At 37.8% G+C, this 27,312-nt stretch overlaps 1 protein-coding gene across 27 annotated transcripts in view; it reads right to left on the bottom strand.

Moving 5' to 3' along the window:
- The window catches only part of camk2b1 (calcium/calmodulin-dependent protein kinase (CaM kinase) II beta 1), a 91,464-nt gene that overhangs the window by 9,615 nt on the left and 54,537 nt on the right, over window positions 1–27,312 (bottom strand). For 7 of the 27 annotated variants that reach the window (XM_028457689.1, XM_028457691.1, XM_028457693.1 and 4 more), the window contains 8 exons: window positions 26,885–27,007; window positions 26,674–26,757; window positions 26,097–26,139; window positions 22,965–23,060; window positions 14,679–14,713; window positions 8,320–8,388; window positions 5,965–6,009; window positions 3,243–3,291 (listed from right to left, as the gene is read on the bottom strand). In XM_028457689.1, the coding sequence (XP_028313490.1) occupies window positions 3,243–3,291; window positions 5,965–6,009; window positions 8,320–8,388; window positions 14,679–14,713; window positions 22,965–23,060; window positions 26,097–26,139; window positions 26,674–26,757; window positions 26,885–27,007 (544 nt within the window). Of the gene's footprint in view, window positions 1–3,242; window positions 3,292–5,964; window positions 6,010–8,319; window positions 8,389–14,678; window positions 14,717–22,964; window positions 23,061–26,096; window positions 26,140–26,673; window positions 26,758–26,884; window positions 27,008–27,312 lie in introns of all 27 variants that reach the window. The other 20 variants (XM_028457692.1, XM_028457698.1, XM_028457707.1 and 17 more) reach the window with 8 other exon arrangements.

Raw genomic sequence — 27,312 nt, 5'->3', positions numbered from 1 at the left:
CATTTCAATGTAATTTATTCTAGTTAGTCATAAGCAAAGTTTTAGCAGACCTGCTGTTCCTGCAAACAGCTCCTGCGCAGGTGAGTATCAGAAGCAAGAGTGTGTGTACTGAGATCTTCCTGGGCAACTGGCAAGGGGAGCGTACAACGGAAGGCTGGCGCAAATGTGTTTTGGCTGAAAACCAAAGTATTCAAAAGAACTTCCATGTCAGCACGGTGAGTACAAAGGTCCAACCTTCCAATCAAAAGCAAGGCTTTTCTTGCTGTTAATTATGTAACATGAATCAAACACCCTGCCTTTTTTTTTTTTTACATAGATGAAAAGGTTGAGTATGAAAGAAATATCCAGATGTATACTATATTGGGCACGCAAGTCATACGAAACCGTCCCATAATGCATTGAGAGCGGAAATTAAAATCATCCTGGGACCGACTGCAAGCTAAAAGGCAAACATCCCCTTTTCAAAATAAAAGCATCTCTTCTTGTCTTCCATTAGTTTTTTTAAAGCTTTTGTAAATAGGGCTCTTGTTTTGAAATTAACTGGAAGTTTTGTCAGCCGCACAATGGCAGGTCTCCGAAAATCTTCAAAATGGCGGCATGAATTATGTTTCAGAGAGTTTTATGAATCCAATGAGCACATGTTAATATTCTACTTGGTCACTTTCTCACTTAAAATGTTTTCAGAACTTTCAAAGGTGGAGAATCAACAGAGATGTTTAGCCTCTGTGTGCTTCAGATTTTTGGCGTTGTAGGTTCCAAATGCATCTTGGGAACTGTCATTAACGGACATCATCCTAATAATATATAGTAGACAGTATATACTTATTGAGATCGTAGTGTATATTACAGAGTGTGCCATTTCGAACACAGCGATAGAATTTTTTTTTTTTGAAAGCTCCTCAACTGTACTTCCTTTGATTTTTGTCGCCTTGCAGCTCATTCTCTATGAGGCACTGTTTTTATTTTGTACTCCTGGCACAGGAAGGATGTATTCATGACAGGGTGCTTAAGTGTGCTGGCACAGAAAAGTAAAGGCTAAACCCAACATCCCCAGACACACACACTTGATTCATCTCAACACACAAGCATAAATCCAATCACATCTGCTGATATCCACAAGAAAACCCAGAGAGAAAGTCCTTTTAATATTCAAACACTGCACACAACAAGCTGAAACTACACATTTAAACATGTTGGCATTTTAAACCAGTGTGCCATCTTGTGTGTGTATCACCAGCACTTCTTCATACCTACAGCCAAACCACAACAGCATGACATTTAACAGCCCCATCATTACTCTGACAGAATCAGTCAACACAAACTCTCATTTACTACGCTCGTCTAATAGGAGTAATACAGCAGGCCTCCATGTGGTGTCACTGGGAGGTTAGCTTTGACTTCTTACTGACAGAAAATAGTCACACTAACACATTTCCTACCATATTAAGAGTGCACAATATTCTCAATAATACAAATAAAGCATCTGCAGAACAGAACCTGAACCACTGAGCTATCATTAAGAGATTTTAATTTGTACCGTAATTAGTCAACAAAAAATTTAAATGCAAGAGTATTTTTCAACTTTCAGATGATGTTAAAATAGTTAAATATGTGAGTCGTTTGAAAGAGTTAACCTCAAAGACAGTTTGGAAGTCAATCCTCAGAGAAAATTTTCAGTCATCCAATTCCACTATTGCAAAGCCGTTAACAGTGCACAGAGATGGAGAAATCTTTTTTCTTATGTGCTTGTTCATGTGACATTTATCAGTTTAGAGTATGAACTGAATGGAACCCTGAAGTCACTAAAGAGATTGAATACGTGACCACAGGCACACGCTGTGCTTACAAAATATGGAAGCATCTCATCTCGGTGTGCGTGGTACAGATAAAGTTTCGGTACAACCAAAGACAGCAGCACAACAGTCCACTAATTTCAAACAGTAAATTGAAAGAGGTTTTTTTCGTAGCCACTTTTCCTGGAAGGCAGAATTGAGAGGTTTATCTCGTTTCAATGATGTAAAGTTTGGATAAATGCAACCTGGCTGTACAGACAGAAGTCACATAGCAAAAATATTAAGTATCAGAGTTAGGACAATAACAGATTTTCAAATTGTTTTTAAAAGATTGTGTGTTTAAAAGAACAGAAAGCAGGCTCTTTTTAGCTTACTATTACACAGCCGTTTCTGTCTCTATGCGGTTTATTATCCATAAGCAACAAGAAGATCCCCAAAGCTGAGTCCCAGGCCTCATTTGGGATTTTTTTTTTTTTTTTTGACTTATCTGCCTTGAGTGACTCAACTTAAGATGTTTAACTACAAAGACCTAGTTATAGCCTGTTTGGCTGTAAAGTGTAATAGATTAGCAGTTCATGGACCATTTAATGGAAAAGGAATCTATTAAAGTAGTTTCTAAAAATGGGGAGCCCCAAACAGTTCAGAGCAGATTTTTCAACCCTTCCATAGCCATTCACTTGAGTAAAAATGTAAACGTCATTTAGAAAAAAAAAACTGATAAATCTAAATAATTTGATTCATGACAATACATCACTTAAGGACTTGTGTCGTTCAAAAATACTTATGAACTGTCTCAATTGGTTTCACCCATTTGGAAAAGGTAAATAAATAAAAACATTTCTATAAAATGTAAGACGACTAACCATGTCAGTTTTATCAGCCTAAAGCAGCACAGTGATTGTTTTTTTTAGTGCACTGCTAAAACTTTAATTTGGTATAATTTTGTTGACTTCTCACTGTGAGAAAAACTAATTTAGAGTATGAATTGTTGAACTCAGAATGTCAGTGGCTCATTGGTACATAGTTAAATTCTTTGCTCTAAGCAATGTTTTTTTTCTCTCCAGGTCCAGGTTTCCTGTGAAATAAACAAAAAAACCTGACAACTACCCTGTAGTAACACCTTGGCCAAACAATAGGCAATAGTTTTAAGTCTTCGAGGGAAAAACACTGTAAAAATACATCACTGATGGCCAAACAAAAACAGACATTGATTTTAGGAAAAGTGGCAAAGCAACACAGTCTTTGTGAGAAATAGATCCGTCACTCTGTGACCTTTCCAGACACCTACATTCAGGATTGGCCTTTTGGTTAATAAGACCTCTATGCTCATTGTTGTTGGGCTGAGGCATTGGAATACAACCAACAAGCAACAGCCGAAGCTTAGACACCACAGCCGTCCCTTTAGAAACCACATGCATTTTTCTCTTTTACAGCTTTCACATGTCTTACCTTTCACATCTTCATCCTCCACGGTGGTGTTGCTGCTGTCCGACGACTCCTGCAGATCAAATATGGTTCAGGAAGTTAGAGTCCAAGTCTAAAGGCTAAATACACTTATAGACAGACTGTCACTACTCAAAAAGGTTTAATGTTGTTGTTTTTTTAATGCAGGCAGATGGGAGGCCAGCAGAGAGAGCAATCTTTAGTTGAAATAAAACCACAACACATAAGAGGTATAACATATTCAACATCTTAAAACACAGCAAATACAAAACAATTGTTGTATGCAAATATCTTAACGTGTTGTTCACAATTACAAATCATCACAAATAAAATGATACAGTCCATGCAATCACAACATCAATCTTCATTTTTTACATCAAATTCGATGAAAACTCAGTGTAGGTATGTGACTTTTTTTTTTTTTTTAAAGCAGGGACTACCCTCAGAATCCCCCCCCCCCAAAAGCAGGACAGAGCACCTTTCATTATCTGCTCATCTACCTATTTCCTCCCCAGCCATCTGTTCACAGGTTTTTGCCAGAGGAGGAGTTTCTCATTTCCAATTAGCACATTTAATGAGCCTAAATTCCCCTGCATGATGAGGGCAGTGAGGAGACTCCGTGACCTCATTATAGTTACCTTGTGTTAGAACAGAATCATGAGCACGATGCAGCCCATAAACCAGCGGCTGGTGACCAGAGATGTCCCTACACTGTCACTAGAAATACATTTATCCTTTTAGCACATTAATCTCTTAAGATGTGTTTGACAATCATGATACTTTTTTCTTTCTTACATCCTTTTCAGCTTCTTTAAAGTGCAACTAAACCCTAAAACTCTTTTTTTCTACTGAAAACAAATGTATTTGGTGTGAAATAGTGTTGTTGATTGATTCCTGTCCAAACTTTTTACATTTTAGTCTAAGTATTTTAATTTTGTTGTAAAGATGTAATCTTCGGATTGAAACCCAGCTATTACAAACACATTTTACTATTGGTTGGGATGAAGGCCGATGATGTTTTGGAGCTTTCGTCACAAACCATGACTGTTCGCCTCAACTGGGCGTGTATTAACTTCTCCAGGAGAAGCCCTGTCCATAATTTTTTTTTTTTTTTCTAGATGACGCACATCAACCAAACCCTCAGGATTTAACAACATTAACATTTTAGCGCATATAACAACATATTACCGCACATCTTTTGTAATCACTTATTGTCTATAAAACTTACATTTCAAATTATTTTTCCACAAAAGTCCTTTTTCCTCCTGAAACTTATTAGCTCAAACAAATGCATCATTTTTAAAAGCTAACTGTGAGGTGCTCTTTGTGTACAATAAACCATCATGGTATGACCTGTTATTTTTAGTAAAGCTTTAATTGCCTGAATGTACAACATCAACTTCATGATGCCAAGCTTTATTGGTTTTTATAAACTCAAACTGCTATTAGGTGGCATTAAAGCCTTTAACCTGTGTCTTATACAACAAAGCGAATAGTTTTCAAGCGTTAGAAAAGTTTACTTTTCTGTGAGGAAACAAAATCATGCAGGGTCATGCATCCCTTTGAAACAAACACAAATCAACCTATACTTTTATATAACATCATGAAAGGATGAAACTAACACTGAAGAATGACTGTTGTTACATCTATTTCAACTCACAGCCTTTTCCATTTATTGATCTTCTTTCTCACATGTCTAGAGTGACATTGAACTTTTATTATAAAATCTCTAGACACTGACAGTAAATTCTGATTTATAAAGTCTTTGTCTTATTAGAAACTTTGCCATTTTTGTTCTGGGGTGACAGGTGCTTTGTAAAGTAGTAGAGAGCCATTTAATGTTTTATTGTGAAAAACACTTTCGAGGCTGTATCAGATACACTAATGCCAACCTTTGTTGCTGTTGTTAACCAATATATAAAATTAAAAATCTAACTAAAATTAAATATCATGAGAAAATAAGTGCTTCCAACATGCCTCAAAAGTCTCTAATTTGATTGATTTTGTAAATTTTTTTTTTTTTTAAAAAGTTGTTTTTTTCCCCAGAGCTGTTTTAATAATCATTGATCACTTACTATAGTTATTAAAAAACAACTACCATATTCTAATATTTTAAATGTTTAAATATTACTATAATTTTAACTTGTTTTTTTCTCTTACAAACACAAGTTAAATGATTTATTGTCCTTTGGTTTACAGACAGATATATAATGTATTAAAACATGATCAAGTATAGAGTTAAAATAATTGTCATTGTAACCAATTGTTTCAGCTAGACCATCTCCTGTCAGAGGTTCCAGGACAAGCGTAAAAGATGAAGAAATATAGTATCAGGTTTATTTAATCTTGAAACAATCTGTTTTTAACAAAGAAAACTAAAATGTTTCTAATGCACAAGCTAGCACTTTGAGTTAGTTCTTATTACCATCTTTAAAAGCAGGTCAAAGCCTACAAACCATAACGCTTAATTTGCATAATTAATTTGATTTAGTCCATCCAAAATTCCAAGTCATGTGCTCATAGAAGCCTTCCTCTTGTCTTCTGTTTTTAAAAAGACATTTAACTTCAGGGTTTATCGTCTCGTGCCCGTATGAGATGTGAATGCCATGGTGTGCGCACTCAGATGCAAATGAAAAGAAGAAGCTAAGTGCCAGAGAAGTTAAAGGAGAGGTGGTGAATGACAAAAAGAAGGAAAGGGCGGGGGTCAGGACTGTGGGATGGCAGATACCTTTGTCCCGTCCACTGGGTTATGGATGACAGTGGTCTGTGGTTCCTGGAGGAAGAGCGTGTGACAAGAAGGGAAATGGAATAGAAGAAATGCAGAAAAAGTGAAGGAGGGAAGAAAGGAGAGAAAGAGAGAGAGAGGGCAGAATTTGACTAAAAAAGTGTAGCTAAGGAATGACAAAACTAAAACATAATGAGTAATGAGAACAATAAAGAGTGTCATGAAATGCTGGATGAAGAGAAAGTGCTGGTTAAGAACGAGGGGGAAGAATCCTCTGAAGTGATAAGAGTGGGTGGGTGAATGAGCTGAAAACTGTAATTTGGAGTCAGTTGGGTTGAGTGCACACACACACACACACACACACATATATACTATACTCACATTTAGGTGCTTTCATCTTGTCCTTCATAACACACAACAATCTCTTCTGCTAAATCCCAAAGGAACCACTTCCTACCAACCTACAGTCCTTGCCCTACTCCTCACCCTAAGATGCAATAACTCACACAAAGAGGACTTGTTTTTGTTCATTGTGAGGAAGCGACTCATCCTTTTCCTGTTCCTATGCAAAACTCAAATGCATGCACAATAACTGTAATCAAACAACAGCACAGCAATGCAGTATTCTGCTCAGACTCGTACACCAAAAGTTATTACTAATTAGATAGTCAGCCAACACTAAATATGCAGTAGACTTGACACACTGCAGCACTGTCCTCCATGTTGTGCCAGGCGTAGACAACAGCCAAACCAAAAAAAAGGAAAGAAACTCGAGATCTGTCACAAGATGAAAACGGATCGTTATGTTCTTTCGCACTCATCTTAACAGAGAAGGCGATCACTGGCAAGCAGCTGCTGGCATCAATTCAGGATCTCAAAGAAGATTTAGTCATCAGGGCTGTGGACTCCAGGCCCATTCCGCTCCGTCACTATCACGGATCTTGTCACTTCCTGAGACTAGCCACTGTCATTTTCTCTCTGCCTCCTGCTTTGGCGAAGCCTCAATTAGTATTTATTTTCGTTGTGTTCCACTACAAACCAATCACATTTTAGATTTAGACGCTGTGGCCAAATACCAATTAAATTGGTGTATATACCAACTTACCCAGGCAACAGCGTGGAGATCACAGTCAGCAGCACACAAACTTTCTTTCAAGGACCTTGAGGAAAAGAACAACCTTCTGCCCACAGTCCACACTCCTATGAAGACTCTCATACTTGAATGGAGATTTCCAAACGAGTCCACGGAGGCAACACGCTATCATTTACGCTAACTGCAAGCCCATAGCTTGAAACAAAGTACTGGTAGTTATTGCATGCCAAGAGATTACCAATCAGACATGGCAAATGTGGCATTTGGAGCTCAACTACCATTAAAAGTTGACCCGGGACAATTTACAGTTTGACACAAGTGGTGTAAAGGTTAGCAACGCTGATGTCTCAGAGATATTATAGCTGTCAGAATTTGTGGGATTTTCCTGTGATGGACTGGGAACCTACATTAAAATAAATTAATAGATGATGGAAAGTCTACTTACCTCCAAAGAGTAGACATTTGAGAAAGCATGATTTAAAAAGAAATATCTTTTTGACTTTTTTAAACTCTGGATTAGCTGGAGCCCAGCACTGTTTAGTTTGGGGCTCCAGTACTCGCATTACCAAATAAAACCAGCTGGTGACAACTAAAAAGTCAGGGGACGCAGACATTACCACTACTAAATATCATTGAAAATGTCACACCTCAGAAAGACAAGTAGCAACCTGCGAACTCTCACATCCCCCTAGAGCGTTTACGTGAAGTTAAACTTTTCTGTGACCTCTTAACTTTCCTTCAGATCCTTTTTGAAGCTTGGGACTATTTAGCACACAGATGTATAACCATTAGCTAAGTCTTAAACATCAGAGGAGAATTCCACTAAAATCAGCTGGTGTCCAATTTGCGTGAATGGAAGATGTGCAGACCTGAGGACTCTGAGGGAAGCTGCTTCTCTGGCTAAGTCACACCGACAGATCCGGAAGGCGGCTTTCCTTTGAACAAACACACACTGACAGGAAAATACTGCCACAGCAGCTGAAAATCAACTGGTTTGGAAGTCACACGGCATCCATTCACACCTGCTACGGCCAAATGTTACCTGAGAGCACCTGCTGGTTTCTAATCTACACGACTGCTGTGCTCAGTTCAAGATCAACCACATCGAACAAGACAAGACAGACTGAGGACGAACCGGAAAAAAGGAATGATTAAGGTGAGGTGGGGTGAAATTGGAAGGAACATGGACAAATACAGCAATAGACAAACACACACACACACAAACACATACACACACAGGTGAAGAGGGTTTAGGAAGTAAATACCAGAGCAGGTGAAGGAAGGTTTCCTTTGGGGCTGGTGACTATGCTGTTTTTGGTGCTGTTTGTCTGGGGCTGTGCATGAAAGGAAAGGAAAGGGAATAAACAACAACAGTGTTAACAAGTGCAGGGGGTGAGTTTCTGTGAGTCCATGCAGGTGTGCACCCTTTCCTTATTGTGAACCTCTGGCCTTCACAATGGCAGCGCAACTTTGTCGCCCTATTAACACCGATACAAATATTTCTTTGTAAGCCAAACATGCTAAAGGTCAAAGGTCTTCCAGTTAGAGATCTGCAGATGAAATTCCAGTACCTGTGATAGTAAAACATGCTATGGGTGAATGTAAAGACAGATAAAATGAAAATAACTTTTCAGATTTTTGTAAAAGTCATAATTACATAAAACAATAAGATAAGTAGGAGTGACATGGTGGGAAAACAATGATTATACGTTATAGCTGCTGCGCAGCAGTGGTAGGGGCCAGGTAATTTGAGGCAAAAGAAGACAGCAGCTGTTAGCATGTAAAAGTAGATTTCAAATGGCTGACAAAGATTCAATTATTAAGACAATAAAGATCTGAAAATACACATTGCATTCAGACAGCATGGAGATGTTGGTAATTCGTTTTTAACAAAGATTTATTGGGTCCATAAGTGAAAAACCGATAATTACATTTTTTTTTTTACATTGAATCCAATTGTTCGCCCGAGAGCGAGATTTAAAATCTCAGTTTTTAAGAGGAAATTCTGATATTTTCCAAACATAATTTACCATGACTAATTTTTTCATTTAATTAAAATGATCTGTTCTAGTTTGAGACTAGACCTTTGTGCAAAATGTGGTGCTTTTTCCACACGTGAAAAGAAGGATTGGCTCGAGAGAAGAAGAAAGAACATCATTCAGGTTAATGATGGGTTTCTGGCAGCTTAGGCTGCTCGACCCCTAATTACACAGTAAAATTAACATGTTTTAAAAAATGCACATGTAAAATCATTCATGACCATGAACAGCACAAGAACTATTTTTTTTTCTTTTTTAAATGAGAGATGCCCTTTTTTATACTATGCTAAGAAGATTTGTTAGGGGAGAGGAAACCTACACATAAAAACACAGAAAGCTTCTCAAGTGTAAATATACATACAAAACCGTTCTTGCAAAAACATCCACACACACAAACCGCATATATATCATGTGGTGCTGGGTGGAGAAATGTGCCTTAAATAAAATATGGAGTCCAGATGTTCAGCTGTGGTGCAGAAAACTGTTTATAGATGCTAATTGGAGGAACCATGATAATATAGGCCATAGCTTGGGCAAACATCAAAGAAGAATGATCACATTAATTTATAATGGATGGGAAAAGCATGAATCGGGTCTACACAGCTGGATTATTACAAACGACAAAGAATAAAGGAGTAGAAAGACAGATGTTTAGGTGCAAACTAACACATATGACAAGAATGAAAGCTGCAGTGAAGTGGAGGTCAAATGTCCTTTGGGTTCACTAGACATGTTTAATGTGACACTCAGCTACTTTGTTTTAAATTCACTCTAACGTATTTGAAGCTGCATTCAGTTTCTAAATATGGTTAAAGTAGCAAGGACTTAAAGCTTTACTCCTATGCTTTATTTTGTAAGGGTGTGTTCACACTTGTCCAATTTGGTTTGATATAAATTTAATCAATGCCATTGTTCTCACAGTGTATTTGTGAGAGTGTGAATATTCCACATCAGACTCCTAGTGTGATTTACACCAAGAGGTGCGACCCAGTTATGTTTCAACTGTAATTTTTTTTTTACAAAGTATGAGAAAAGAAAATAAACCTCAACACTCATTCTTAAATGAACTAAAACAACCCAAATCATTCTTATATTTAAAGCTGCTTAAGACAATAACTAACATTTTTAAAACTGGCATCAGAAGCAGATGAGAACAACTTTTAGATGAAATACAGGTACAGTGTGCTCCGAAACACACTGCCGGAGTGACTTCCCAACACATTGCTGGTGTTTTCGCGAACTGAAAGTTGCAGCAAAACAATGGTGGATGTTTATTTTGTGGCTTTCAATAGAAACGATCGAATACGGCTGAAATTTTGTTTTGCGGTGTGACGTCATATCGCGGGGAATACACCAAAGTTACCAAAACAAAAATGGCGAAGTGAATAATCACCGTCTTCCTTGTCTTGAAATCATGGTAAGAATGACTTAAAATAATTCTTAAAGAAACTTTTCATTTTTCTACGAGACTCCCAATCCCATAATGCGATGGGCGAAACTTCTCTGAAGTTTAAGTCACATGGGCAACAATGTAATTGTTTGTGATGAATGCAAAAAACGAACTTGTTAGCAGTAATTTCAACCTTCGAATCAGAAATTTTACGAGAACATTTGGATGACATACAGGTACAGTTTTTAAAATGTTAGTTATCGTAAGCAGCTTTAAAAGGGACATATTATATAAATTCCACTTTTGCAGCGTTTTTGAACACGAGGTACCTTGGGTGTCCACTGGCACACAAAATGTGAAATAAACTCATCCAGTCCTTTGTTTGTGGTCTGTGTAAGTCTTACAACACAGAGAAAATTTTCTCCATTTGTGATGTCACAGGCTGAATCGGCTGTGTTGTCTCCCGTGGAAGAGAGGGGAGGGAGGAAGACGGAGCGCTGAGAGAGCTGGTTTACACAGGGTCATGACTGTGGCTCAGGTGGGGGTTCGATCCCGGTCTATACCTGTCTATGCGTCTAAGTATCCTTGGGTAAGACACTGAACCTTAAGTTGCTCCCAGTAGTTCATCAGCGCCTCACATGGCAGCTAAGTCCTATCGGTGTGTGAATGGGTGAATGAGCTGATATTGTAAAGCGCTTTGGGATTACTTTAGTGTAGTCATAAATGCGCTATATGAATCAAATTCATTTACCATAAACCTTCCCTTTTGCTTGATTCATGTTATGTTTTGACTAAACCCCAGCACAGATATGTCATTTAGACCACAGGGAACTGTTTTAAAAGGTGGGTATAATAGCTCCCCTTTAAGCATTTATGTCAATATAACCTGCGATTATAAGGCCAATGAAAAGCTATCAGAATAAACTATAAGCTTATCTAACTGCCATGTACAATTTCCCACATTTGAACAATGTGATCACATGTGGTTGTGTTACTCTCACCTGACATATTTGAAAAACAGATGTTAGATTTGCTTAGAAGCTGCTGTGTCACTCATAAGGATGTTGTGATCCTATATAGATATCAGTTTGATATATATACCCTAACCCCAAAAAAATTGTTTTTAGAGATTTAATCAGACTTGGTCTAAAATCTCTAACATATTGGGCGACCGTGGCTCAGGTGGTAGTGGGTCGTCTTCTGATCGAGAGGTTGGGGGTTCGATCCCAGTACCTGACTATGTGTCGAAGTGTCCTTGGGCAAGACACTGAACCCTAAGTTGCTCCCAGTGGTCGACAAGCAACTTGCATGGCAGTCCTGTCCCACTGGTGGGTGAATGTGAGAGTGATTGGGTGAATGAGCTGATATGTAAAGCGCTTTGAGACTGCTTCAGAGTGGTGATAAAGCGCTATATAAAATCAAGTCCATTTACCATTTACCATAAACACATAAATAATTCATTTTTATTGAGGTTATTCTTCAGGGTATTTTAATTTTAAGTCAATTATAGAATATTCTCATGTTTATGATTTAAATTTATGCAACCCGTTGGTTGACAATAAATAGCTCAGTTTTTCCTCATTCCTCCTGTTGCCTATGTAATATCACTTGATCAAGCTTTGTCTTACATTCCACACTAAAAAACAAGTGAGCAACTAAAGTAAGATGATATCGTATTGGACTGTTATCTGTATTGGCCAATTCCCAAGGCAGCAATATTGGCATCACATCAGAAGTGAAAAACGTTGCATTGACAATACAAGGACACATTTGTCCAAAACACTTATATTAACTGCTGAACATAGCAGACGCCTCTAATGTAATACTTATTTATAAATTGGTCTATAAAGTTAACGACAATTGACCACCTGAACAAAAGGAAAAGGGAAGGACAATCTGAACATGGATAGAGGTATAGGAACTGATAGAACAATAAGCAAACTCTCAAAGAGCATGCTCACCATGTACTGAACAGCAGAGCTGGACTTGCGTTTTCCTTTTATTATTATTATATTTTATTATTATCTTTCTTTTCTATTATTTTTTTCCTTCTTTTTATCTTATTTTTTTTAATTTTTATTTTGTATTTGTTTATTTTTTTTATACTATTATTATTATTATTATTATTATTATCATCTTGTTATTTGCACATTCTAGTCTAACTACTGTTTATATTTATACTTATGTTTATACTTATTATCATCTCTTCTAGTTGATTGTTTATTATTGAATGTTTCACTATTGGAGAGAGCACAGTTGACCGAGTCAAATTCCTCGTGTGTACAACATACACTTGGCCAATAAAGATGATTCTGATTCTGATTCTGATTCTGTCCTCAGGCAAATGATGGATGGATTTATTGATGGTTGCACATATGGTGAGAAAATGAGGGGCGGGAAGGAAATACAGTAACCAATGACAAGTAAGTGCAGCGGAAGTTCAGCACTGTATGCATGACAGAGGAGACATTCAAATGAAGTTGATGATGGAGAAAAGTTGCTTGTTGAAGAAGCAACACAATGAAAGCAGTTAAAATGCAGAGCTTTAAATGTGGGAGGGAGAATAGATGTAAGACAAACTCAGATCTGAATATTTGTAAGACTCATAAATATGAATTAATTTCTTCCTGAAAATTCTTTAAATGCAAATTAAAAAAAAAAAAAAGAGTAATTCCAACAAGATTTTTTGTCTTCTTTTTGAATAATATGTTAAGGTTTCATTTATTCAGACAACTGTTCTTTGAGTGACAACTGCCAGTCTTTGTCTTCTTCTTATTTGTCTTCTTTTTGAATATTTTATATGTATTATATATATATATATATATTCAAACAGAAGACAAAAAGAATCATGCTCGAATTACTACACGGAAGTCAAGGAAACTTCAATGGAAACATCAAAGCGATCAGTAGATGCCTCTGACAAAGAATGGCAGTTAACAATCGGAACATGTCAGGGGATCAAAGTTGGTTTCCTAAGGAACAGTTGTCTGAATAAATAAAACCTTAACATACAATGTAAAGAAAGAGGTTTTGCAATAATCCTAGTGTGTGATTATTACACATTGTTCAATTCCATATGAAAAGTTATTATTGGCAGCACACAGGGAGATGGGTGACGAGTGACTCATGCCAGATAGCGACCACCTGCTGGCATTGGCCAGGTGTTTCCGCTGGATACTGTCAAGTGCCATCAAGGAATTGGCAGGAGGAAGAAGGATAAGCTGAAGAAAAGGCAAACGATCTGGTGCCAGAACAAAAACGACATGCAGAGGAATGGTGGATAAAAGATAAAAGATAAGAAACACAAATAAGGGACGTGGAGATGCTGCAAATGGAGAAGACGCCTTGAGACGAGGTTTAGTGAGATAGAGAATGTGTGTGCATGTGTGTGTGTGGGAAGGGCCTGTTGCTAGGTGATGCGTGCACCACAGAAGTGTCTATTTCTGTCATCTGGGTTCCAGGGTCCAGACTGGCAGCTATTCCTGGAACTGGAATCACATTCCCTTCTGTATCGACTGAACAGGAAAGGCTAAAGGGGGTGGGATGTAGATTTCTGCACGTACTTACACACACAGCCACACATGCTTACATATGTTTATACAAAAGCATGCTTCACTAAGTTTCCTGGTCAACAAATGGGATGTCTGCACAAAGGGAAGCAAAAGGGAAGCATGAGCACTGTATTCAATGCTTTATCACAAACACACGCAAGTACACACTGTGCACAACATCGATGTAAGATGTGTGTGGGATGGTGTTGCTGCAGTGTGTCTACATGCGAGCGTGAGATGATGAGAGCCTCATTAAAGGATGAGCGGGAATGTGAGGTTAAAGACCAGATGGGGTGAGCACTGAGCGAGGCAGGGATAGAAGAACGGGATGACTGGGAGGGAAAGCTAGCGGAGAGGGCTGACAGATGGTTACCTTGCAAAATCAAAAGGAGAGTGTCCTCTCAGAATGACACAAATAGTGGCTTTAGTGCTGACATTGGAGCATGAAGATTTTTATATACAAAAGACTGTCATATCTGCATAAAACCCCTACACATTTCACAAGGAATTATTATGGAGTGGTAATGTACTAAAAAAAGTTACCAAAGCTACTGGATATCGCAGGAAGAAAGGAAGATGATTAAAAAAAGTTTGATTTAAGCAACAACAATAAAAAGTGTGCAGAGAAGGAGTCAAAGGCTTACCTTGACATCTGCCTTTTTGTTGAGCAAAGTCTTGGCTGCTGTAATGACAAAACCAAATAAACCATGTTAGAGTTGTTAAAGAGAACCAGTTATTAATGTCTGTTGGGATCGCAAACAAATAACATTTTTGTTTGACATTGGTAAATATTGTTCATTACAGGAAAGAATTAATTTGAAAAAAAAAAAAAAATACTTTTCACAAAACATGTTACAATAGATTCCTCACAATATCTCTTAGACTCAACCTGGCAACCCTGCAGGAAAAAATGTTTGTTTCAGCTTTTTCGCAATGTTGATCGTCTGCTCATGAGCCAGAGCTTTTATGTGAGGATTGTTACACACATCGACTCGACATTTAAAATAAAGAACTTTTTCACAGAGAGAACGAGAGGGAGGGAGGTTTAATCACGGTTCAGTCATTCTGAGACTTTGAGTACATTCATTATGGAACATGATGACCGTAATTATGTTGAGCTCTAGTTTTAAACATACATATAGAGATATTTCTAACTATAGAAACCTGGGTAACAGTTTATGTCCCTATAAGGCAGACTTGCAAATACTCTTACAACTGCTTTGGAGGTTTTTAGTCTTTTAGCCATAATCCAAAAAGTTTGCTTAAAGCCGTTGGGGACGAAAATTTCCTCTTAGACCTTATGAATCAATAAATTAAAGATCATTTATAGAATATAATGTAGTTTATTGCCATATGTACAAGTTAAAAAGAACAGGTACAATGGACTTTTGTGCATGTCCCAGAGTCAGATTGAAAAAAAATTACAAACAACTAATCAGCCGAGACAGTAGTAGAAGGTGCAAAACAAGGAAAGAACAGATGTATATTCTACAAAAAGAGATCTATATTTCATTTTGTACTTGTTTACCTGAGCCTGATGTGGGTGTGGCAGGTTATTTATTTAGATTGCCATGTGTTGGCACAGGAGTTGGTGATTTGGGGAAGAATCCAACAGTTTCTTCTCAGCGCTAAACATAAATGTGCATTATTCTTTCACTCCACAAATGGTGGTGGTAAGCTACTATTGTAGCCACAGCTGTGCTGGGGCAGACTGGCAGAGGCGAGGCTGCCATGGTTCGCCACGGTCCCGCCGACCACCACCAACACTCACACACTACATTCATACGAGGCAATGTGGGGACTCCACATCCCACAATGCAATGAGAAAAACAGTTCTGACAATGTCAAGAAACCAAGGGTTTAAAGTGGAAATCAAAACAATCTTTTGAGCGGTAATTCCATCATTTTTACATCTTTTTTGCAGCTAATTTTCATTGAATTATTGATCTATGAGGCCTAAACATTGTCTCCAGAAGCTTTAAAGACATAATTTTAGTCCATTAGTATCTTTACTTGTAATAGCAAAGAAAATACAACTAGGTCTTATGTAATTTTAGGCAGAAAATAAAAGTTTAACAGATTTTAGCTCAATCAAGAAAAACCACAACACTTTAGTTGGCTTTCCAATATCGTCATTTCCATATCCACCGTTCATACTTCAATCAGAATTACACAGAACTACTTGGGCTGTGTCAGTAAAATAAAGGTACCTCACATTCTTTTTCACTAAGGTCCCACCAGAGCCACTGAAGGGAGCCATAGAAAAATGGTTAAACACACAATGAACATAAAGCCTCCAATAAGCCCTGCCTTAAGGAACTGTGGCGAGGTTTTAAGGAGGATTATATATTAGTGTGCGTTCTAATGAAGGGGAATGAGAGAGAGAAAAAGAGAGGTGGAGTCATACTGTAGAAAATGCCCTCCAATGAACACAACACCCATAATCCCTTTCAACAGTAAAAGCTGCGTATAGACAATAAAAGAAAGACTACAATGCAGCAGGAACCCCAAAGTGGGCTGATCATATTAGACAGATGTGTGTTCACCCTAAAGGGGCCGACATGGAACACGGAGTTTAATATAGGCGAAGGATTAACACATGAAACAGACGGCAGATGAAGACGAGATCAGTTGCGTAAATAAGCGTTTCATGACCCCTTGGAAGTTGTTGCCAACAGGCAGTTAGGGACACAAATACTGAAATGTTAAAAGTGTATCATTTAATAAAAAATAATAATAAAAAAAATCAGATATACACCAAAAACAGTACAAGTTTGCAGGTTTGCAATTGACTAGATTTAGATCTACAAGCTAGTTTCAAAGAGACATTAAGAATATTGAGCATGTATTATTGTGTACAGTATCTCACTTTTATCACATTTTTCAGATAAATATGTAATACTAATGCTACAAAATATTCAATCAAGTAAACACACCTACAAATAACTATTTAAAATAATTATATATATATATTCATCCTCTATATTTATATGATTCTGATTTCATGCTAAAGGAAGCAAAAGCAGACAAATGGTATTAGAAGCCATGAAGACAATAATAACTACAATTCATAACATGACATAATTGATACAATGACTTGCTTTGCTAAATGTTTTTGCTAAAGTGCGACACATTTTCTCTTTATTCCCCAAAGACATAATCCTCGCTCTTGCTGGTACTTTTAGGCCCTGAGTGCAGTCTCTAGTCTAATCAGATGCAATCACATCAGTATTCAGCCCTGTTACATAAACTATTTTTTGGCATTCTGGACTTTTTTTCCCCTTCTTTTCTCCGTCCCTTAATTCTTTTTCTTCTCCATCTGAATCTTGAACTTTGGTCAGAGCAAGTGTGATTTTCAGGAGATTATCTACTGAGAATCAACTTTACCATAGGGGCAAATCACAGATTTAATTCCAGAGAGGTTTGGTTTAAAATCCTGTGCACTCAAAATTAAAAGTAAACACTGTTCAGGGCTTGTTTTTTTAGGGGAACATGTATTAAACATCCTTCTGCTTCACAGAGTCACAGCCTCCTTCATTTTAAGATGATAAATACATTTCGTTTTTACCGTTTTAATCAGTTCAGAGTTTTTATTTTTTTTAAATGTTGCAATTACTTATTTTCTCATGTGAAGGAGGCAACATTCAAAAATGAAATGAAAGATAAGAGAATTCATTTGAATTTGGTACTTTATTCAATGTGTAGTAGTGTAAGTAAAAGATTGCATTTTGTCTTGTTCCAATTGACATTTTGAACATATTTACCAAATATTTAGCCAATATAACAATTTTTATTGCTCAACCAAAGAATGCACAACTTGCACATACATCAATAAAGGTAAGTATGATAATTCATAGTCTCTCCCTGTATTTATACTAAATGAGTAAGTGCATTAAAACAGTTCAAACACTATTCCTGAAAATAAGAAAAAAGGCCAACATTGTAAAAAAAGTGTGCCACCCCTAAATGTGCGACATTCTTACGTCAATTGAAAAAAGGCAAAAAGCAATCTGGCAAAATTTGGTAAAGACTTAATTTTGTGAACCTCCTTAATGTGTAGATAAAATAAAAAAATAAGAAAACATAATTGATGTGTAACTGTCACTAAATCAATGTAAGTGGCAATGATGCACATTTAAATTGTATTTGGCAATTGAACATTTTATTTACCGTACAAGTTCAATGATTACGTCTATGAAAAACTCATCTCAAGTGGAGTATTTTATTTAATTGGACCGAAGCTGTACAGCCTACCAGTAAAAAGATTGGCTCAAAGTTCATGATCTCACAAAAAAAAAAAAAAAAAAAAAAAAAAAACAATCCGTATAACTTGGCCACAAATTGTGATGCAGTGCTCAGACTGGTACCATTGGACAACATTTCCTTTCAATGTGTGACCTTGATGTTCACTCAAGGTCACATTTAAGGTCAAGGTCAGTGTTCTGTTTTTCCTGCACGATTACTTTCAATTGAATTAATAAAAATAACAAACTTGTCAACAAATCCAGTACACGTTGTCTTTTTTGTTAATTTTTTCAAATTGCCAAATACGTACTGTATTTGCCTTGCAAATACTGGTCTTGCCTAGTTAATATTGTATTTGTATGTCAGAGCTTGGTCGTATATTTGAAATGTGGTGGCTATTTGTATGTGAAGTTGGCTATTTATTTAGTAATATCTGGAATCAAAAATATACAATCCATGGATGAAAATGAATCACATGAAAGATTAGATTGTGATCCAAGTTGAAATGTGCACAGTATAGGTTTTCTGGATGTGTACAAAGTGATTTGAAAGTGACAAGAGAGCCGACAGCTAATGGCTGTGCTTTTGTTCTTCTAACGTCCTTCCAAAGGCTGGTTGTTACTGAGGAGAGGAAATCAGGTCAGAATGATGTCAAGTTCAGTCTCTCATGAGCGAACATAAAGGAAAGCAAGGAAAAACTGGTAAACACAGAGTGTTTCACTTCCCTCTCAAATCGTTTCAGTTAAATGTCTTAAAGCACCACCCACATCTCAAAATTTTCATAACCTAATTAAAAATTAACCAAAAGTTGCTAAATATGACTTAAACCTCCAGGCATGACGATGAGTCTGTTAAAAAATAGAAGAAGAAAAAGAAACAGAGAGAAAGGAGGCTTAGTTCAAACTGAAAGAGTAGAAGCAAGGAGCGCTCCTTACCTTGTCACAAATTACAGATGAAGCAAGAAGAGAGAAGGAGGAAGACATTAAACACAAATATTAGTGATCACTTCCTGTTAACAACTCGCAAGATGATCCACTGCAAGAACAAAGCAAGGGGGGGCATTGGAGCAAAACAAGCTTCAATGAGAATGAGTCGCGTTAGAAAAATGATCTTACAGTATCAAAGTAAAATGTTGTACGCCTGGAAGATGTTGTTTATTAAACTGACAAATGATTTCATGAGTCAATTGCATGTGTATTTAAATGCTTGAAGGTGAGAGAAAAGAAAAGGCTTCCTGTACATCAGTGATGCTGATTTGTGAAGGCGGTACGCTATAAATATTTGATGGCAGTCTAACGGAGGCTGAGGGACACAGAGAGGACGGTGAGGTCTCGGTGGGCCGCAGAAACAAGGACACTGTTCCCGTCTCCTTAGCTCTATACTCGACTGTCATGTGAAGGTCGACGCTGCTGATGACTTTGGCTTTCCTTGATACTGCTGACAATGTTGAATATTAACATTAAATTGAACAAGCACACAGGTAATAGTGAGTCACGTAAAGCAAATAAAACATTTAAAAATAAAGGTGAACTTGTAAAACTAGCATGCGAGTTTTGCAACAAAACATGCTTATAATAATAGAACATGACAAACTATTTACTAATCACGGGTTGCAAAAATATTTTTTTTTTAACTCAGATGAAGAAACAGCTGCAATTTTGCTGCTTAAGATTTTGGCTGACTTGTGTCTAGGCTAGATTATGGGTGCGGCTCTTGAGGCAGAAAAGACACGCCCAGTCACTCTCTATCCAATCTCCAAAGAACAATCAATGCTATGCTAACTATAGCTACTATACTGCCTACTCCCCAACAATTGCAATCGACAGATGCTAGTTTTTGCGGTTTGTGACAAACGTTGCCAACAAAATTTCATCGACTTTCATTTCAGCCAATATCAATTCAATTGTAATAGCCTGGTTTCAACCCATAGAGGGCAGTCACACTTACATTATTATACCAAAATATGCCAAAATGAGATACTTTGACTGAAATGTCAAGAGTTGGACAAGAATCATTTAAAGTGTCAGTACACCGCCAGATTTTTGCTGACCTGTCACTAGGCGGAAATTCAAAAAATGCCTTGATTATGGGTGTTGCTCCTAGAGTAGTTAAGACACGCCCAATCACAGCAGCCCCTCCCCCAAAGCGCTGCACAGTTCCGCATGGAGCCATCAATCAATGCTCACTGAGGCCTGTGAGAGAAAGAAACCTAGTCCCTCCCATTTTTTTATAGGAGGGGCGGGGCCAACAGTGAGGGTTAGTGAAGTCAATGATCGAAAAAGATGTCACTGATCTAATCTCAGCCAATAGCAAAATTCAATTGCAATAGCCGGCGTTCAACCCATAGAGGGCAGTCAATGACAGTTTACAACTAAAAACGCTAAATTATTATTCAGCAGAAAAAGTGGCTCCAGGGTGTACTTACACTTTAACACCACTACTTTATACACATACATTTGTTTTCAGCAGAAAAAAAATAGTTAATCTAAAAGTCTGACTTAACCTTATTTGCTATATCAGGTCAGTGTTTTGCTTTATATTCAGAGTAAATTCCTCTATGTTGAGGTCGTTTGTCTCATCCCCCCATCTACAAGTTGGAAAAATAGAGGTAAGATAGCAGGGCTTGGCCTTACTTTTGTGTCTTAGCTCAGCTTTAAGGCTTAACATACCGTAAAGAAGAAGTAAGTCTTTCTGCAACAGTGCCCATTAACTAAACAAATATTCCACCATTGTCGCACATCAACAACCGTTTCACATTATGAACCAAGTTTGTAATGATTAAAATTTTAGAGATCTACACAAAAAGACATTCAGTGCAGGATTAACCCATAAAAAAGCATTGGATTCCCATGTGTTAGAACTGACGTGAACGAGCCCAGCCTTGCATTGTTTCACAGTGTTCACCATGCATCAGAAAGTCCAGTGTGTTGCAGCGCATGCAACAGTCCAGTGCCCCCATGCAGCATTCACCGACAGCTCTCAGGCAGTTCCATCCTTAAAGTTACAGGGCTCAACTTTCCAGAGTCATCGTCAAACAGATACAAGAAGAATTAGTGAAAGAGGAAAGGGGTGTAACATTAGATAAATTGTTATGATGGAAACAGGAAAAGAGGGAGTGACGCTGTAGGGGAAAAAACTTGACTTGACAAATAACAGTGACTGATTAGGTAGAAATGTCGCGATATATGAAAGATGGCAGGGTAACATAAGTACTGGGAGGAAAATGAAAGATCAAGAGAAAGAAGAAAGACAGAGGCAGCATTGCCATGCTATTGCTCCATGGCTGTGCTGTGCCAGCTGATCTAACAAACACCAGGAGGCTGTGGTCAGGACAGAGCGGTGATATGGTGTGGATGGCACCCAATCACATCTTAGATGAAGATGATGTGATTTGAAAAGGAATAGCTGAGCTTCCATTCTTAAACTGAATTAATTTAAACTTATGTACAGGTAACTAATGCAATCAAAGACATTTTTAAGAACTGTATCTAAACAAGAATCTAACTTTAAATGATTTGCATAATTTTAAATACTCATCACGTTTTATGTAATGGTAAAATGTGTATTTTTGTCCCCTTGGGGGACAAAAATTTACTGGGATGTGATAAAACTAGTCATTATTCACTGATCAATAGTACAGTCTCGTAAAACTAGTTTGTACCACAAGGAGGTTGTTGAGTAATTTCATTTAAACTCAAGGAGACCCCACATGGAGTCCCGACCCCAAAGTTGAAAAAACACTGATTTAGTGGTTCCTGAATAGATTTCTATAGTTTTTATCATTTCCGGTCATTTCATGCTTGGGGTGAGACCAAGACTGACACTTTATTTGTTTATTTTCCACTCTCTCTGTCTCAAGTACCCCCTGTAGTGCCATCACGTACCCCCATTTGAAAAACACTGATCTAGACCAAATGATGGAAAATTTTAACTAAGTTTCTCCTAGTGGCTTATTCATTTTCAAATACCTCCCTGAACCTCCATGGATGTTTTATTATCCAGGAGGATCTTCCTGCTGATGTTTTTTATTAAATCCACCAGTATTTGCTCTCTTTCAATCCATCTTGGACTTTAGTCTTTCTCTTCTCTCTGCTGCATGTCTGACGATTTCGTCAAAACAAAATGGCATCTTTAATGATTGACATAAGACATAAGCAACTCCTTAGCTTTCAGAAACTGATGGAATTCCTCATATAGAGCAAATATTAGTGGATTTATGGTCATTTAAATCAACGTGTTCCCCGAGATGCGCACAGGGTCCCTGGGAAACCCAGACATTTTGAGTTTGTGAAATCCATCTGAATGGCCTGGACAAGACGTGAAAAGAGGACATGTCTGGGTAAATCCTGACGTATGGTCACCCTACATTAATTAAGCACATAAAGGCTTGAATATCACCCAGTAACTGAAGATTTAGCTTATAGCTCTTTTAGTTACCAAATGATTGCTAATCTGACTCCACAGTGAGATGGAAACCCAGCTAATCCCGATGTCAGAGAGCTGATGAATGGTGCAGTTAGCAATGTGGTCTGCCATCATGCTCTGAGGGAGGAAGGCTTTGCAGGGACAAAAAAGGACAGACGAGAAACACCCAAAGGAGAAAAAGGCTGGAGATTAGCAGACAGGTATAGAGAGGTCACAGGGTTTGGAGGGGCTGGCATGCCCTGGATGAGCCACCATGCTACCTTGTTCCACCAACCCCGCAGTGGTGCCGGCGGCTGCAGCTACAGCGGCCACGGCGGCAGTGACAGAGGCTGGAGAGGTGGTCTGCCTGCTGCCCACTGTTAAAGAGTTCAATACCCACAGGTCACGTGTGAGGAAACCAGTACCGAGCACAAGAGGCAAGGTGGTGAATGAGACAAGATTATGGAGAAAGGGTGGAGTGACAACAGTTTTTAAAAAAACAGTAAGTCAGTCGCGTGTGTGTGAGCCCAACACAGTCGATTAGACAAGGTAGAAATGGAAAAGTGAGAAGCTTAAGATACACAATACGAGTTAGTTTTGAATACATTTGACTAATGAATCCTCAGCTCTGACTGAGAGGAAAATGTCAGGTAGAGAAACATCACGACATCAGACTCTTGAAGGTCAGCAACGTCTCAGTAAACACCTGAGAAGAGTGTAGGTGTTAGCATGAGGATGGTGATGATGCAGAATACAATAAAAGTTTGTGTGTGCCCACTCAATATTGTCCAAGTTTGTCTGAATATGGCAAAAATAACTGAAAACCTAACGTATGTAACACCTCGTAGTAGCTGTAGAAGCTGCAGCTCCACTAATGTTAAAATATATATCATTAACATCTTTACAACTTCTACGAAAAAAATAAATATAAAATACTACAAACACAAATACAATTTAGAAATGTAATAGCACTTTAATGGCTATTACGTCATTTCAATGTTTATTTCACTTATTTTTGATTGAGTTCTTTTTCCCCTATTCACCCACTGACATCCTCACAGTTCATGTTAGAGTGAAGAAAAAGAGTGCAATAGGGGTGTGCTAGAAGGTGACACAGGCAGGGTTTGTGCATGTGTGTGTAGGACGTGCGTACAGTTCATACACACAAATACTGAGCATGAACACAAATGCAGTGTTTATAACTTTCACTAAAAAGTTCTACTTTATGGGAATCATTTGAGTCTTTGTGAAGTCATCCATAAAAATGAATAATGACAATGCTACGTCTCAGTCACTTTCCACTACATAAATGACATCTATAATAGCTTGAAAGGAATGTTCAAAGTTCAAATGCATAAATGTATTATCTTTGATCAAAGCATAAACTCACAAGTTTTGAGAATCGTAAACAAACGCAAACATTAATGATGTCGATGCAAATCGTCTTTGTACAAAAAAAGCCACCTGAGATTCATCACTTACTTTAAAAACAACAAGATGAATAAATACTTGATTAATTCCCCAGGACACTCATTAATATTCTGTGTTCATTGTGTAGCACTGACCTGAACTGAGGTGCACATTCATCTCACTAATTAATGTTTATTCATTCTTTTCTGAAGGTAATGTTTTTATTTTGTTTGTGTCATTTTAGTTTCTCTTGAAATTCAGTGGACTTTGAGTTGCAGGTATGAGCACCACCTGTGATGAGTTGTCCTGATTGCAGAGCTCTTCACTGATTGGCCTGAACACTTGAAAATGAGGCTGATTGGTCACTCGGACGGATTCACTAAGATCTGAAATAAACGGTGGTAAACCAGGTGCGTCCCCTAAATCCTTTGGAGGCAAAATTGCGGCACTAGTAGGTGCGCGTATAGACGTGGTTGAAACCGCCTTATGTAAATGAACGTTTTGCTCGATCAATGTGGAGAGGTGAGTGCAGAGAAGCACAAAATGACATTAGAAGTTCAATTGGAGGCTGGTGAACCTCTCTGTCTGCTGCACAAACATATAATAATGTAGAAAAACAAAATAAATAAAATGTTTTTTGTTTTTTTCCCCTAATTTAATGTTAGTACTCCGCTAGGTCCTGTAACTTTGCTCTTAAAACAGGCAGATTTAGACAGAAACCGTGCTACTGATCTGTTGATGCCATTGACCTGAGTTAATGCAGCAACAGAGTCTGTTAATCAGTCGATCAGCACCATTTGAAAATGATCTACTGATCATCATCCGGCATGTCTGAGCTCCTGAGTAGTCGCGCACATTCTCATTTGTGAATATTGTGCCATCGCTGCGTAAATTACGCATGCTGCTCAGCTGATTTTGGCCTGACAATCAACACGACACGAGAGTTTCACAGTCAAAACATGGAGAGAAAGACACAGGAGCTCATTAGAGCGGTGCGTCTGGAGCGACATCCATGATCTCCGCGCACAGCATCCTCTCTGCACCGCAGCCACGGGGGTCACACGCACACACACACACACACCTCTGCATTTTCTTATTCAGTGGCTGTTAATATTGACTATTGCTTTATTTAAATAATTTTCTTATACTAGAAAGGTTAACTGGAGTCTTTTTTTCCATCTCCGCTGTGTTTTGTGTCAACATTTACTGCAGCTGATCTCAGCGTGCGTGTTTGCACCTGCTTCTCAGTCGTACTATTTTCCGGTGCAAAAACAATCACCGCAAACAGACTGGATGAATTGCATTGCACCCATTGCATTAATTGATGTGAATTTCCTCCTCCCATTTTTTGCACCCCTTATGAGATCCGCCTGCTTTACATATTCATCATAGGGAAACGCGATAAATGGATTGTGGGCACATTGTGACATGCTGAAGACACGCAGTCCTGATTCCTTGTGGTTTGTAGCCCTTATAATACCCCTAAACCTTTAGTGAATCCGCCCCTCAGAGTGAAATGGCACACACAAGTTGAACTGAATGTTTGTTTTTTGGATTGCTGTAAAAACTGTGAAATAAAAGGTTGTACTAACAAGTAATGCTTTTTCACGATTAAAACTTTCTCCCTTTTATTCACATTACTCGTCGGCTTGAAGCATGACAATGCTGTTCAGCTATGCTTTCACCTTACCATCATTGTGACAATTTTAAATGAGTAAATAAACTGCACAGAAATGTAAAGGTTTTTTTGGTAGTTTTCTTTCTTTCAACACACTTAGGTCCATCAGTATGAGGCGCGTTTTTGTCATTTTTTTAGCAAAATATTGCTAGCAGATGTCAAAAATATATAAAAGGCATTCTAAACCTTACCAGAAAGTTCAAGAAAATATTACATTTAACCTTTATTTCTAATATATAACTTCCTTTTGATTGTGTATTTTTTTTTTTCTTTTTCACATTGGTTGTTCTAAAAGAAGACTTATTTTTTTTAAAGAAACACCTACCAGAGAAGTTCCGAGACACCAGCATGGTTGTAAGAATGGCTCCCTGAAAGAAAAGAGAAAATATCTGAATTTAAGCCAAGCTCATTGTCATCCCCTCCAAAAAAACTGTGCAGCGTAGTGAACACAATGAACATGTAACTACTAGTAATGCAGTGGAAATGCAGTTTGTCATTATGTGCTGATTAATGTCAGCTATTTCTCTTTTTTTGGACATTTAATTGCTTTTTTTACATTTGAAAAGCTGAGAGTAACTGGCTGATGCAATGTTTGCTTGTAGCAACCTGTGTTTTCGCATCAAGTCCCTTGTGCATTGGTATTAAAGCCACACCAAGAGGCCAAATACAGCAACACAAAATGCTATCAAATAAAAAGCATTTCTTTAGATGCAAAACAGCTTTGCATTTAACAAAATACTTTGAGTTAATTGAGTTTATTTAGAAGTTTCAGATTATTAAAATCCTAGTAAGCTGCCAACTCATCTGACTGAAACTTGAACAAACATGCATGTAGTAATGTTTGTTTGATGTTAATAAGAAGAGAATAAAAAATGCAGAAAAGTGAAGACGTGCAAACAGACCTTGAGTTTCCTTCTGGCATTGAACTTCTTCAGGCACTCCACGGTCTCCTGTCTATGCATCATCGATGCCACTGTGGATCGTTGCTGGGAACATGAAACAAGGACGGAGAAGACGACAACAAAAGCAAAAGGAGAATCCATCATCTCTTTTCTTGTTCTTACTAACCTTTTTTGTGTGTAAAACCATAGTCGTGTGTTAAGGGACACTTACGCAGACCCATGGGTGCTTGAGGGCCTCCTGGGCAGTAATTCTCTTGGCTGGGTTGATTGTCAACATCTGGTTGATCAGGTTTTTGGCCTCAGGAGTGACTGTGTCCCACTCTGGGGATGGGAACTGGGGGTGGGGGGCAACAAAAAATGACCAGTTCGCACTCACGGGCAGAGAAGACCTCAATGCTCATCACATAGTAATAAGTAAATCAGCTGATTCAGCTTTAATTAGACCGTGCATTTACATATTTATCAATGAATTAATACTGTGAGCAAAAATAAAATACATAATTATATTTATGTTACAACAGGGGTGCTAAATGTATTAATTCATTGTAGTCAACCTCTGTCATCCTTAAGATGAAAATACATTTAAAAGGCATTTATGTTTGTTATGCACTGTAAAATGCAGTGCTCAGCTCATATAAA

This window comes from Gouania willdenowi, chromosome 9 (assembly GCF_900634775.1).
Source record: "Gouania willdenowi chromosome 9, fGouWil2.1, whole genome shotgun sequence".
Lineage (NCBI taxonomy): Eukaryota > Metazoa > Chordata > Actinopteri > Blenniiformes > Gobiesocidae > Gouania > Gouania willdenowi.
The sequence above is the reverse complement of the archived record's forward strand: the minus strand, read 5'-3'. Positions and strand labels throughout refer to the sequence as shown.